This window comes from Vairimorpha ceranae (assembly GCF_000988165.1).
Source record: "Vairimorpha ceranae strain PA08 1199 chromosome Unknown NODE_21, whole genome shotgun sequence".
NCBI lineage: Eukaryota > Fungi > Microsporidia > Nosematidae > Vairimorpha > Vairimorpha ceranae.
Window position 1 is genome coordinate 44,207 of NW_020169316.1, and position 14,135 is coordinate 58,341.

General features: G+C 25.7%; 8 protein-coding genes across 8 annotated transcripts; 2 read left to right on the forward strand and 6 right to left on the reverse strand.

The window, feature by feature from the left end:
* Window positions 1-501: 501 nt before the first annotated feature.
* AAJ76_2100044872 (hypothetical protein) lies at window positions 502-666 on the reverse strand (the record flags this gene model as incomplete). Its single annotated transcript, XM_024474583.1, has 1 exon — window positions 502-666. The coding sequence occupies one exon, from the start codon at window positions 664-666 to the stop codon at window positions 502-504; it is 165 nt and encodes a 54-aa protein (XP_024331196.1).
* Window positions 667-850: 184 nt separating this feature from the next.
* On the reverse strand, window positions 851-1,945 carry AAJ76_2100046151 (hypothetical protein; the record flags this gene model as incomplete). Its single annotated transcript, XM_024474584.1, has 1 exon — window positions 851-1,945. The coding sequence occupies one exon, from the start codon at window positions 1,943-1,945 to the stop codon at window positions 851-853; it is 1,095 nt and encodes a 364-aa protein (XP_024331197.1).
* Window positions 1,946-2,808: 863 nt separating this feature from the next.
* Window positions 2,809-4,311, reverse strand: AAJ76_2100048517 (hypothetical protein; the record flags this gene model as incomplete). Its single annotated transcript, XM_024474585.1, has 1 exon — window positions 2,809-4,311. The coding sequence occupies one exon, from the start codon at window positions 4,309-4,311 to the stop codon at window positions 2,809-2,811; it is 1,503 nt and encodes a 500-aa protein (XP_024331198.1).
* Window positions 4,312-4,605: 294 nt separating this feature from the next.
* AAJ76_2100048812 (signal peptidase-like protein) lies at window positions 4,606-5,280 on the forward strand (the record flags this gene model as incomplete). Its single annotated transcript, XM_024474586.1, has 1 exon — window positions 4,606-5,280. The coding sequence occupies one exon, from the start codon at window positions 4,606-4,608 to the stop codon at window positions 5,278-5,280; it is 675 nt and encodes a 224-aa protein (XP_024331199.1).
* An 871-nt stretch (window positions 5,281-6,151) lies between these two features.
* On the reverse strand, window positions 6,152-7,813 carry AAJ76_2100052019 (hypothetical protein; the record flags this gene model as incomplete). The annotated part of the gene is made up of 1 exon (XM_024474587.1): window positions 6,152-7,813. One exon carries the CDS (start codon window positions 7,811-7,813, stop codon window positions 6,152-6,154), a length of 1,662 nt encoding a protein of 553 aa, XP_024331200.1.
* A 500-nt stretch (window positions 7,814-8,313) lies between these two features.
* Window positions 8,314-8,526, forward strand: AAJ76_2100052520 (hypothetical protein; the record flags this gene model as incomplete). Its single annotated transcript, XM_024474588.1, has 1 exon — window positions 8,314-8,526. One exon carries the CDS (start codon window positions 8,314-8,316, stop codon window positions 8,524-8,526), a length of 213 nt encoding a protein of 70 aa, XP_024331201.1.
* Window positions 8,527-9,217: 691 nt separating this feature from the next.
* On the reverse strand, window positions 9,218-9,445 carry AAJ76_2100053651 (hypothetical protein; the record flags this gene model as incomplete). The annotated part of the gene is made up of 1 exon (XM_024474589.1): window positions 9,218-9,445. The coding sequence occupies one exon, from the start codon at window positions 9,443-9,445 to the stop codon at window positions 9,218-9,220; it is 228 nt and encodes a 75-aa protein (XP_024331202.1).
* Window positions 9,446-12,682: 3,237 nt separating this feature from the next.
* AAJ76_2100057119 (hypothetical protein) lies at window positions 12,683-12,913 on the reverse strand (the record flags this gene model as incomplete). The annotated part of the gene is made up of 1 exon (XM_024474590.1): window positions 12,683-12,913. One exon carries the CDS (start codon window positions 12,911-12,913, stop codon window positions 12,683-12,685), a length of 231 nt encoding a protein of 76 aa, XP_024331203.1.
* Window positions 12,914-14,135: the final 1,222 nt, after the last annotated feature.

The window sequence follows — 14,135 nt, forward strand, 5'->3', positions numbered from 1 at the left end:
AAGTTTTTCTTATAATTTTATTAATTATGGTTTTACAAATGCATTTTATAAAGCATAACTAGCATAAATAGATCAAATTTAAATTTTCTCTTGAAATTTTTAATTTTTACTGTTAAAATTAACACAAGTTGTAGAAATGATATTTGTTATTTATGTCAAATCTATTAATTAATGTTGTAATAGACTTAGCATTAAAAGATTGTACATGATTAATAATTTTAACATAAGTAAATTAATAAAATAATTTAAAGCATAATAATAAACATAAAGAATTAATAAATTAATTTCAATCTTCTAAATTAAGATTTATTATAATCTACAAAATGCATATAGAAATAAATTTACAAATCACAAATATGTTTATTTTAATTAAGCATTCTATTTTATTAATTTACAAACTTGTACTAAACAATAAAATTACATTGAAAATATTTCATTTGAATTATTAAAATTATGCTTGTATAGAAATATAACTGTATAAATAAAATATGCTATTTATTTTCACATAGAGTCATTCTTCATATCATCAGTAAAAGAAGAAAGTCTATCTACACTTTCTCTCAGTTTATCTAAAGATTCTTTTAATTTTTGTATTCCTTCTTCATATTTGTTACTTAAAGTTTCTAAATGTAATTCTTGTTTTTTAATTTCATCTTCTTCTTTCATGCCCTCAAAAAAAATATTTTTTATTTAAAATTGTAAATTTTTAATAAATTTGTTAGTAAATAATACCACAATGAATAAAACTGTTAAAGAATTTATTTGCCAAACAATACTATTAATATATGGCTGAATAACATAAAAAGTAAAAATTTATTAAACTATTTTAAAAACTAAAATGAATTATTATTTATTTCGCTTTAAATGTAACAAATATAGAACTACCACTTCTACTCTTATCAATAATATTATAAGCACTACCTTCATCAATAAACATACAACTATCTCTATCAAGCTTATAAAATTCATTATTTAATGTAATTTCTATGGTTCCTTTTAATAAAAATATAGTAAATGGATTATCTGCCGTTTCTTGTAGAATTGAAGCACCAGGATTTAAAAACAATATTCCGGATTCAAGACACTTTTTTGTAATAAGCGGCTCTAATTTACTTTTGCCTTGGAAAAAGGATGAAATTTTAGTCATGCCGTATATTTTATTATTTTTGCCCATTAAAAGTTCTCCTTTATAATTTTCTATTTCTACATCAGAACTTTTTCTATTCTTTTTCAATTTATCAATACTTTTTTCTTTTAGTGTTTTCTTCTCGTCCTTTTTTTTATCTTCAATTTTTTTCTTTTCGTATTTAAGTTTTTTTTCAAGACTTTTTATCTTTTCTTCGTCTGATTTATTCTCCTTATTAATGTTTACTTTTTCCTTTTTATTCTTTTTTATTTTTTTATCTTGTTTATTTTTTTGCATAACCCCGCTTGTGTTTGTTTCTAAAATTTCATTTGTACCTTCTTCTTGATGATTGTTTTCAAACCCTGAAGTGTTTGAGACATTTGACATTTTGTTTACAGCGTTGTGAGAAAGGCTCTCTCTGATGTTATTAATATCAAAAAGCGTATCTTCTGAATCGTTATCAGATGGAACCGGGTTTTTATTAGGTTGATTGTACTCACCTGTTGTTTTACTACCATCAGTAGAAATATCCATTACCTCGTTAATTACACTTGATTCTAAACTTTCAACTACAAACTTTTTATTTTTTTGTTTATCCTTTTTTATAAGATCTTGTGCTTCCTTTGGTATATTATTATCAACCTGTGTTATATTGCTATCGTCAATTATATATTCTGCCATATTCCAATAATCATCAATATTTTCTAAATTGTCATCGTCTTTTTTTAAGTTTAAATCTACACCTGGATCAATTGTTTTTTTTCTAAAGCTGTTGGCAATTTTATTCTGTTTCGTGTAAGGTTTAAAATTTTTACGCATTTACAAGGGCAAAAAAATAAAGAAACTATTAAAAAATGAATTGAATGTTCTAAAGGATCGTTTAAATTTATGATTTCTGGTAGAAAAAAGAGTTAGATACTTGTGATATAATTTACCATCTGCCAATTATTTTATTATAAATATTTATTTTTCCTATCAAAATTTTAGAAAATAAGAAAATAAATTTTGACTTCCGTTATTTTCAGTTCTGTAACGCTACAATCTTTATTTGAATCGCAAAGTAAAATTTGTTGGCGAAATTGTATGTGCTGTAATTTTTTATAAAGATAATTTAAAAAAATAAAAGTATTAATTAGTGATATTTAGAGGTTTTAATCCTAATTATTTGATTTTTTAGTAAAATAAATTTAGCATTTTAAAAAGTAGTAGTTTTATTGTCAGAGAAAAAATAATGTAGTAGTGCTTGAAAATAAATAATCATTGTTTTTCTTAGATTTTTAAAGTAAAGTTAGTGCAATTTTTCCTTAAATAAATGTTTTATGTAATATCTTATATTTTAAGTTATTAGTTTATGCATTTTCTTATCTTTTAGATATAATGTCTAAGATAACAAACTTAGACCTTTTAATAAATTGTGTTTTCTCAAAGTTATACATTAAATATTTTTAACAAATAAATAAGTACAATATTTTTTCAGAAATATTTTTTGTAATACAAAATATTGTAAAATAAAGTTTTAATTGCATTATTAACATTTTTAAATTTTTTTATAAATATGCTTATTGACAAATATATTTTAACTTTCTTACAGTAAATAGATGTTAGCATCTTGTAACTGTGAATTTCCAGCACAAAGAAATAACACATATACGCTCTGAAAATTAAATTTTTAAAATTTTTATTTACAATTGTTGGTAGCAATATTGTGCAATCGTATAAAAAGCCAATTCTAATAGGTTTATATCATACTTTACATTTTCTATACACGTACAAAAAGCAATATTCTGGTTGTCTTTTTCTTTACTACATTCTTTTAACAGTTTTACAATTTTTCCATTTAGATAAATCTTATTTTTTTCTTGATGAACTTTCTCAAAAATTGCATCAATATCCTTAAGACTTCCTAGATTAGTTAAAATACTGCGTATTTTGTTGTATTTCGAGTGAAACAATGATACCAGATTTTTTTTTACATTATGTTCTTTTTTTTGAATAAATTTATCAACATAATGTTTATAAGCGTACACAAGTGCTGTAAACGATGTTAATAATTTTTTGTCAAACTCAAAAAGCTTACAAGCAATACCAAATCTTCTTTTATATTTAAGCAGCTTTTCATCTGTTACGCTAAATACATGATAGTCGGGAATATAGTAAAAAAACATATTATCTGAAAAATGTGAAGAAGTTTTTGCTTCATCACTTTCTTGTTCAGGTACAGAACTAGCTTCTCCAGGTAAAATTGCAATTTCCATGTTAGAAGCTGTTTCAACATTATCATCCAAGTTGGTTTTAGATAGTTCAGTAAAATGTAATAAAAAATTAATATCAGAAGACTCAGACGAATTAAAATAGGATTCTCGTAGAGAAACGTTACCAATTAAAAATTTAGGTTTGTCGATATTCATAAATGAGGAACTTGATGCAATTTCACTAGTATTAACGAAACTGTCAATTTGTTCTTTCTTATTTTTTCCTTTCGTTTTTTTCACTTGAAGCCTTTTTTTACGATAGTTACTTTCACTAGATGAACTTGATTGTAACACCAAAGATTGGCAAGAATTTGAAATCATTTTTTGTTTTCCTTTTTTTCTTGACAAATCTGAACAACTTTCTTCTTTAACTTCGTAATCTGATAATTTTCTTAGATCAAATAAATCTTCATCTGTTTCTTCTACATCCGAATATATAATTGTTGATTCAATAGGTAAATCCAATGTGTGCCCTTCGTTAATGTTACCCAAAGATAAGCTTTTATTCTTACCGAAACGTTTCCGATATATTTGCGGCTCAATTCCTCCAAGTGTATTTAGTCCTTCATAGTATGAAATTGTTTTAGGAATATTGGCTACTGTACTAGCTCGTCTAATACAACTTTTATCTTTTTTCACATCAAATGTATCATCGAATGTTATTGGATAATCCAATGCACTCATAGAACTGGATTTAACTAAATTATAATTGGGTCCAGGATGTTGTTTTATATGAAACAAAAGCTCCAACTTCTCTACAGAATTTTTTACAATATTAGGTGTTATTCCTAAATCAAGGCAAGAGTTAATGCGACTCGTATGTTCTACTTCATGTATATTATGAAGGTATTCAGAGCTAACGTGGCTTGTTCGACTACGATGTTGTTGATTTTCTGAAGAAACAATATGGCCAATTAACAAACAAACGAACATTAGGATTAAAAAATTAAATTTTTATCAAAATTCACAAATCATTGTAAACAATGTAAATCAATTTACATTGTGTTAAATAAGTTTATAACAATTAAGTAAATATTTGTTTGTTTAAGTAAATAAAAAAACAATAAATAATTATTGCTCATCTAATTATGTGTAAATAATCAAAGAATACGATAAGTGATAAATTAAAACTTTAAATATAAATTATTTATATTTCGTTTTCATTTAAATGTACAAAAAAAAGTTTTTTAAACAAATTTTTGATAATTTTGTAGATTTTACCCCCGTATGAAGCAATATGATAATTGGTCTTCTCCTTTTTTGAATAGTCTATGGGCAGATACTACAGAATCCTTTACTGAGCCAAATGAAGATTGGAGGATAGTAGGAACAAATCCGTTTAAGAGGCGATCGAAATCAGTAAGTGATATTGCTGTTACCACACCTTGTAAACCATCAGATTTATTTTACGTTATAGAGTTTGGCAGTAAAAGACTAGACTTGGCTTACATGGACTCAAAAATTTCTTATCAGAAAAATTCGCACGTTATTTTAGAAGCCGATCGCGGCGAGGATTGTGGAGTTATTATAGGCACTACAAGTAAAGTAGAGTTTGATAAGTTACTCTTAAGACATGAAAATATTTTGAATGAGATAAGTCCAAAACGTATACATAGACTTGCAACGGATGAGGATACAAGGATATTACCAAATAAGAAACAATTAGAAGAGCAGGCATTAATTTTTTGTATGAACAAAGTAAAAGAAAAAGGACTAAAAATGATTGTTGTAGATTGTGAATATCAATGGGATCTTAATAAAATAATATTTTATTTTGATAGTAAAGATAGAATAGATTTTAGAGAACTTGTAACAGAGTTATATAAAATATATAAAAAAAGAATATGGATGTGTAGTATTGAAAAAAGTAAAAACAGACACCTAAGAGAATTAGTCAGTTAGAAATAAATTGTAAATTAATTTATTATAGTTAGTTATTTTTATGGTTTTAATAAAATGATATAAATTTGGGATGTGTAAAAATTTAGCAGATTATAATATAAAGAATTTTTTTAAATTTATTTTTTGACGTATAAAAAAAAATATTTTTTGTTATAACTTTTTATATTACTGCTGTAGTAAATAAAAATAATTTTTTTTTTTAAACTGTAATTTTTTTTAATTACTAAAAAGATAATGTATTGGATTGCAAAAAAATAAAATGCTGAGAATCATATACAATTGTAATCATTTTAAAAAATAAATACGAAATTATTCAAAGAACTAAAGAAAACACTACGTCTTTGACATTTTTGTATTTGTGACTAATAAAAAATACAAGGAAGCAAGTGTAATTTCAGTCATATTAAGCAACCTTACTTTCTTATTATTTTAAGAAACAAATTTTTGTATATTTTATATAAATAAAATTTTTTAATAAAGGAGTAAGAAAAATGCGGAAAGTATGAAAAAACAAAAAAGCTACAGATACAATAAAATTGTAGACAAAACTTGTTGTAGCCATTAGATGAAGCTTTATTACTTGGTGCTAAGACAAAGAACCTGATTGGCTACTGAAACTTTAAAAATATTTTCTTAAATTAGGGAAAGGAAAAATCGAATAAAAACAATGAAAAAACTTGTTTTTATAATTAGAAAGTTGTCCAAAGGATTGGTTTATTTAAGGTTACTTTGCATCAGAACGCATTTAAATTATTATGTCAGCGAGTTTTATAAAATTTAGACACAAAAAACACTTTATAGAATAATTAATTTAATAGCAAACACTAAATTATCGCTAAGTTAGTAAATAAAAATTACATTTTTGGAAAAGTTAAAAGAAACTTCCTAATTCCTCAACGTAATTTTCCAAATTATCGGGATCATCAATTCCCAACTCTTGAAACATTATCCTTGCATTTTCTTTGTCAAAAGAAACATCCTTTCCTCCTATGCTGCATTTAACGTTTAAATTAGTTAGTAGTGATATACTTTGAAATAATTGTAATAACGTTTCTTCACCTGACGAAATTATAGACTGCCGATTTTTAACTAAGTTGCGGTAAAAACCTTTTAAAGTCATGTTATTATGACCTAAATATAAATTAGAAAACTCTTGTATATTATTTAATAATTCAATATGTACAAGTTTTTTCTTTTTATAATTTTTAAAATACTTCTCAGCTTTATAATAAATAAGAATGTATAGCAAATTATTAACTTCCTCACACATAGGCGTCATCATGAAATGAATCTTAGAAAGTTTCGCTTTAATAGGCAATATATCAATGCTATTCGTATCTTTTGTAAGAGAAATGATTTCTTCAACGTCTAAAATATTATAATGGCCTAATAAATGCATTAATATAATATGTGAAGCAGAATTCGGGTTATCACAAATTTTATATAAAAAAGAAATTAGCAGAATTTCATCTTTAAGTTTATGAAAAATAATTTTGTATTTAGCAATATCAATATGTTTTGCCTTTGTATACAAATTCCAAATCTCAATGCAATCGTTGTATATTTTTTCAGAGATGCTTATGTATTGACAATTTTCCTCGGGCTCTGAAGGATTTTTATTAAAATAAAAAAATCGCATATTTAAGGTGTTAAAATATATAGCCTCTTTTAGATATACAATTCTAAAAAAATTCTTTTCAAAATTTTTAAACAAAACTTGTCTAGATTTTTTTTTCTTAGCACTGTTGACATCATTTAATAATTTAGGATGTAACAGAAAATCAGAAAATGTAAAGATTTTAGTAATTGCAGCGCATACATCTGTACTGTTACCACTCTTACCGACATCTTTATGAATTTTTACTAATTCATTTGTATATCGTTCCTTTATAGTACTTAAATTGCTAACGTCAATTTTTAAAAAAAACATTAAATTTCTTAATTTTAAAGGAAAAAAAATTTTCATCTTGTCTTTTTCTTCAAAGCATCTAATAGTTCCGCTAATATTTTGGCCTTCAGATGACAAGCAGAGGTTAATATTTATCATTTTGTCTCTAGAAAAACATAAACAAAGCTCTTTAATTTGTCTTTGTTTGTCATCATCATAATGTTTAACAACAAAGCTTGATTCAACCTCATTATAAAAAAAATTTCTAAGATTCAACTTGACATCTTCTTTAGATGTAAAAATACAAAGCCTATGAAAAACTATTAATCCCTGCGGTTCATCAGAAATGTTTAAAAGATAATTATCACAAATTTCTTGAATTGCTTCATCTGCTGTATTATATTCAGCATCACCACCTTTGATAATAAATAAGCCGCCTCCACCTCTTCTATTTATTTCATTTTCTTTAAAAATAATCTTTTTTTCATAAACATAATATGTTTTTAAGTAATGTACTTTTTCCGAATCAACCAAAAAATAGTCTTTATCCATAATCTTCTGTTTGACACTATCTAATAAATTGTTATATACGTCATTACTAGATTTTAAACAAGTAAAAAATAATACTAGCAACTCAAGTCTCATAAAACTATTAAGGGACCGGAAAAAATAAATTATATATAGCCTAAAATTAATTTAAAAATTTATATCTGCAATTTAATTTAAGTTTTAAAAATATTAATATAATTTTATAAATAAGATAATAAATATATATTTTTAGATAAATTAAAATTAATAAACGATTATCACAATAAATAGATTGTAAATTAAGAATATATAAATATAATTTTATAAATAAAATAATTAATATATATTTTTAGATAAATTAAAATTAATAAACGATTTAAACTCTGATTCGTGTGTAATCTGAAAAAGTTGTGTGTGCTTAGAAATAATCTAACGAACTGGCGCTTCTCCAATAAGAATTAATCAATAAACAATTAAATTATTTTTATATATTTATAAACGATCACCAAAATAAATTACATATTTAAAATGTAAAATATTTTTAAATGTTGGGAGTCTAGCTTGTACCCAGCCCACAGTCGTGAATAGTGTTATTCCTTTCAAATTTTAAAAAATTTATGTTTAAAACTTTACGAATTCCTGCCTTAAAAAGACATATAAAAAGTGTTCTTACACAAATTCAAACCTTAAAATTTTTGCAATGTAACACGCCAATGCCCATTGTGTCATTTGCTATGTATATTCCTACAAAAATTTTAAAAAATTATTATACAAGAAGAGGTGTGTTAAGTAAGATTAATTCTAAAGGATTCCAATTCTGCAATATATAATAACAAACAAAATTATATTTTTTATTTGATCTATTTTTTCATTTCGTAACTATACTAAAAAATCTTACCTGGAAATGGTGTCATATTGTTCATGGTGATAGAATTGAGATAGTATATATAACTAACGTAATAAAAAAAAAGTATAAATGGTATTTGTTTAAATAGATTAAAAATGTCATTATGTATCTTCTTTTTTGCATCTTTTAAAAGATCTTATTAAATTTTACCTAAATATAAAATTTAATTAAATCAAAATTGCTATACAAAAGTTTTTAGACTTTAGATACAGCAATACTTATATAAAAACATTTAAAATTTTATTACACAACTTAATTTATTTGTGAGCCTTGTAAACTAGAATGCCTTTAAAGCTTATTTGCGATAAAAAAGATTTCCAAGATTTGAACTTTGCACGACTGTAGTTCGAGTTCGAGCTGGGCCCGCAAAATTTAATAAAAAACGTCACTTTATTGTGAAATTGGTGGGTATTTAATTTACAGATCAAAAAAAGTTATAAGATTTTTTTCAATCTTTTAACGTAATTTTCCAAATAATCAAGATCATCAATTTATAACTTATTACGCGTTTTTTCAAAATAAAAACAGTGTTCCCCTATTCTGTATTTAACGCTTAAATTAGTGAGTAGTGCACACTTTAAAAAAATGTGACAATGATTCTCATCCTAACAAGGTTATAAATTGTAAATTCTCAATTTAGATGCTATAAAAGTCATACAACATTTATAATTCGTACCTAAATATAAAGTAGAAAATTTTTGTATATCATTAAAAAATTCAATATTAATAATATTATTTTTTATAATTATTAAAACACTCCTCAGCTTTTTTATAAATAAGAATGTATAACAGATTATTAACTTTTTTACTGTCAGGTTTACCATTAAATGAATCTTAGACATTTATTTTCAAGTAAAAAATAATTGTGTGGTATTATACCACCTTTTGTTTAACTTTTCATTTGTTTACGTTTATTTTTTGGTTGATTAATTATTAAATTTATATTTGTTTACATTTAATTTAATAATTTTATTAATGAATAAATTAACTGTTAAATTAAAATTTAACTATAAATAAAGTTTTAACTTATCAAAAAAAAAGAAATAGATTCGGACAAATGTGACCAACACTACAAATAACAAATAAAACGACAAAGCGTCAGAACAAAAGGGCTTTTTTATAAATAATTTGTTAGAATTATACTTTAGGCAGGGTTGGCTACCCTTCAAATGTGCCAAGTTGTAAAAAAATAAATATTTGCAGTCGTTTATTGTCATTTATATCTTGCGTAATAAAAAATTTCACTCACGTCTAAAGTACTATGATGGCCTATTATTACATAAATATAAGATATGAAGCAGAACCAGAAGGTTCACAAATTTTATAATAAATGATTTAGCAAATTTTCATTAATTTTTCAATTTAGCAAAATCAAAATCTTTTGGTTTCATATATAATTTCTAAATTTCAATGCATTCTTGGTATGTTTCTTCATAAATGTGCTGACAACTTCCCTCAATCTTTACGAGATAATTATCACAAAATGATAAAATGGTGTACTTAAGGGTTTTAAAAATACAACCATTTTTATTATTAGAACGCTAAAGAATTTTTCTTCAAAGTTATCTAACAAAATCGCTTAAGTAGTTTTTTCTTAGTATCTCTCATGCCATTTTACAATTTAATGAGTGGCGCAAAACAAAAAAACACAAAAGTTTTAATAATTAAAGCATATATTTATATTGTTATTTTGGGTCTTCTCCACGAATTTGCTTACCTTTTTTTTCAACCCAGAAATAGGGGCTAAAAAAAACAAAAAAAGGATAATAAGTCAACAAGAAACCAGCGTCAACAAGAAACCAGCAGGCACAACAAACTAGTGTTCAAATTCGAAAAAGTTAAGCAACCATCCCGACATTTTTGTATAAATCGAGTGCACTTAAAAAACCGATGTTGTTGTTTTTAATCCAAAAAATGCTACCAACCTAATACTACTAACCCAATAATACCTAACCAAGCTACATAATTCAACTATCTAACCATCATCATTTTAATCTAACTACTTAACCCAACCATCTAATCTAACAGTATCTAACCCAATATTACCCAACTTAATATACTACCATATATACCTGTATTCATAAATACAAAAAATTGTTTTAATTTAATAACAAAAGCACATATAAAACCAAATAGCCATCAAATAATTAAATAAAGTATTAATTATTTCCTTTAGAAGGGCAAAAGATTAAAAACTTTTTAAAAATAACACTTATGAATATTACAATAGAACATGAAATTTTTCAAAATTTGTTGTGTTAAAAAACTTTCTTATAAGCAATAAGATTTTGATTACCTCCATTTTGTATTTAAGATGTGGCAATTTGTCTAAGTTATTGCCAATTTCTGCAAGCAACGGAAGTAGAGGTTATAGATTCACAAAGAAAGGATGCCAAAAAAGCCTTCCTTTGTTTCATTCTACTCTGCCCTTAACAAAAGTAGCAAGGCTATTGTGTTGCTTTCAGTTGTCGATATTTTTTGGAATATCTAACACTACTATTGCAAAGTATAAGTCTTTACTTTTAGTTTGTTACAAAGACTACCTTGAAAAAAAGTCTGTTGTATTGGGAGGATGTGGTATAATTGTTGAGGTTGATGAAAGCGTTTTGTCACGTAAAGGAATTATTAGAAATCCTGCAGGCGCCGATGATACTAAGGATACAATTTGGATATTAGGTGGAATAGACCGAACAGGTGGAAGAAATTTCTTTCTTTGTGGAGTTACTGGTCGTACTATAGGATCATTAACCGTGGCCATGATGCCTAATATTAAAAATGATAGCATTCTATTTACCGAAGGACATCCGTCTGCCGCACAAAATTTAAATTTTAGGCATCAAATAGTTAATCATACTGAAGGTTTTAGGTCAGAAGATGGCACCCATACAAATAATATAGAAGGGTTTTGGGGCCATAAGAAAAATACTATGAAGAAAGAAAATGGCGTTTTTCGTGACCATATCGACGCCAAGTTTATTCAGTATACATTTAAGCGAAGGGGTATATTTTCGGTAAAGCGATGAAAAATTTTCTAAAGTATATATCGATATTTTGAATTAAACTGTAAATAAATTTTTTTAACCCTTGTTTTACATTTCTTGAAAGTAGGCAAATTCGTAAAGAAGACCCCTCTTTAACATCAATATCTTTGAAAACACTGAATTTAATACTAAATTAGGCCCTTTCCATCGTTTTTGTATACACAGCTATTTTATTATCTATAAAATTTACAAAATGATTAACGTTTTATTGATATAACCATAATTCTTTTAATTATTGTACCCTTTCTACTCATTAGCATAAATAATACTTTCTTTTATTACAAATGCTTTTAAAACTACTTACGTTTTTGATTTCTATTATCTTATAAAAAAAAGCCACCCTTTTTTCCAGCATCTTTTAAACGTTTTCTTAAGTCATTACATCTTCTACACGGTGATCACAATGATATCAACACTTCTCAAATTTTAATTCATTAACTTTAACAATAATATTTGTGTGTCATATTTAAACGTTGTACAATCTTACTACCTCTCTGTTAAAAAAAATTGATATTATATTTCTACATCATATGATTTTATTTGAACTAATAACTTTAGCTTTGACATTTATACTAAATTCCACGCGCCCAGAGAGCGACCGTGCTTAGAATTATATTGTTTGCCCTACTTTAAATTAAATTCTCTATAAAAATACTAATTTGAAAGCATCTATATACTTTTTTTAGTGTAAGACTTATATTTGCTTTTTTTTTATAAGTATAATTTTGACATATAAATTAAAATATGATTAATTTAAATTACAATTAATTAAAAGAAAAAATTAATTAAAGACAAAAACATTCTTATTGGAAAAGAGAGGTTTTAAAAAACTTATAATATCTTAAATTTTTTATTTTTAAAGTTTAGATGTAAAAAGTATTGAAATGCATCTTTAAATTTAAATTTAAAAAATTACTACAAAAATTTAAAATTTGTAATTAAAAAATTTAATAAAAATATATTTATTTTAAATTAAAAAACTAAAATTATACGGTGCTATAACTATTCAAAATATACAGAGTGATGTGCATATCAAATCTATATTAGATTACTTTTATGAACAATAGGTATGGGTTCAAATCCCAGAAATGCGAATTCTCTAATTAATATTGGCGCTGACACAACAATTGTCATAAAATATTTGTCAGTAAAGTCGTATCGTAAGCCTTTCTGAAGGCGTCGACTAAGGATTGTAAATGTTCTAGAGTTGCAAGGAGGCATAACATCTTTTGGGTTAGTATGACAATTGCCGTGTAGCTGTGGAAGCATTTGTAAGTTCTATTCGGAGACCTTTAGTAAGAAATTACATCTGAAGACTTGCCTAGGAACGGCGTAGCAAGCTAGTGATTTAGCCTAGCATTTCGCGTGGGATGGTACGAGTCCATCACGACCATTAGACACATACCGCCCTCTGTCCGATCACAAGATCCAGCGAACCCCTGGTCTAATAGCGTACCACCAGTTGTTGGCTCCTCTGTAAGTCCTTACGGGAATTAATACATCTTCCTACTAAGTGAGGTCAAGTTTCGTAGCATGCTAGCACCGATAATGCGCTGTGTTGAGATTGAGGAAAGGGAAGTTTTCTAAGAGAAGGTGATTAAGCATAATAAACAAATATAGCAAAAAGGTACTAAAGATTGGCTGAGAATTTAACATTTAAAGACTATTATGTATTATTAATCTGAAAGATTTGTGGGCGCTTAAATAAATCTGATGAATTGAAGTTTCCCCAATAAGAATTAAATCAATAAACAAATAAATTATTAATATTATTATATATTTTATGAACAATACAAGGATTAAGAACGTAAACAAGAAGAAAATAAAAAGTAAAACAAAAGATTTTTTTTATCACCAGGTTTATTAATAATATTTCTTCAGTACCATTTTTTTAATTTTAATACAATTATGCTTCTTGTATCAAAATCTTTTTTTATCAAAATAATGTCTCCTATATTTATGTCGTTTATAGAATTATGCACGCATTTTCTGTCCATGAGTGCTAAATATTTTTGATTAACTGAAATTGTATCAATAGCCTTTTTATCATCCTAATCAATAATTTTAACTTGTATATCAATATGATTCTCATCTAAATCAACAATGCTACTATCTATAGGACACATTACAGTATTGAACCCACTTCTACCAAAAAATAGGTTGAATGGAGACTTATTGGTTGCAGAATGTATTGCCACATTATACTCATAAACCATTTTATTCAAAAGTGCAGTCCAATTTTTACCGGCAGCAAACACACCACTATTCAGATGTTTTTGCAAATATCATGTGAGCGTTTGGTTAAGTTATTTGATTTGACATTGGATTCGTAAATGTCTCGGCCTTCCATGTATCAGAACAACGTTTCCACCTTACAAAAATCAATCAAACAAAAATTTCTAAATTTTTTTCGTTATCATATTGAATTATTTGAGGATCACCAAGTTTATAAAAAGCCATTTTAAGAGATGAACGAACTCAGCTGCGGTTT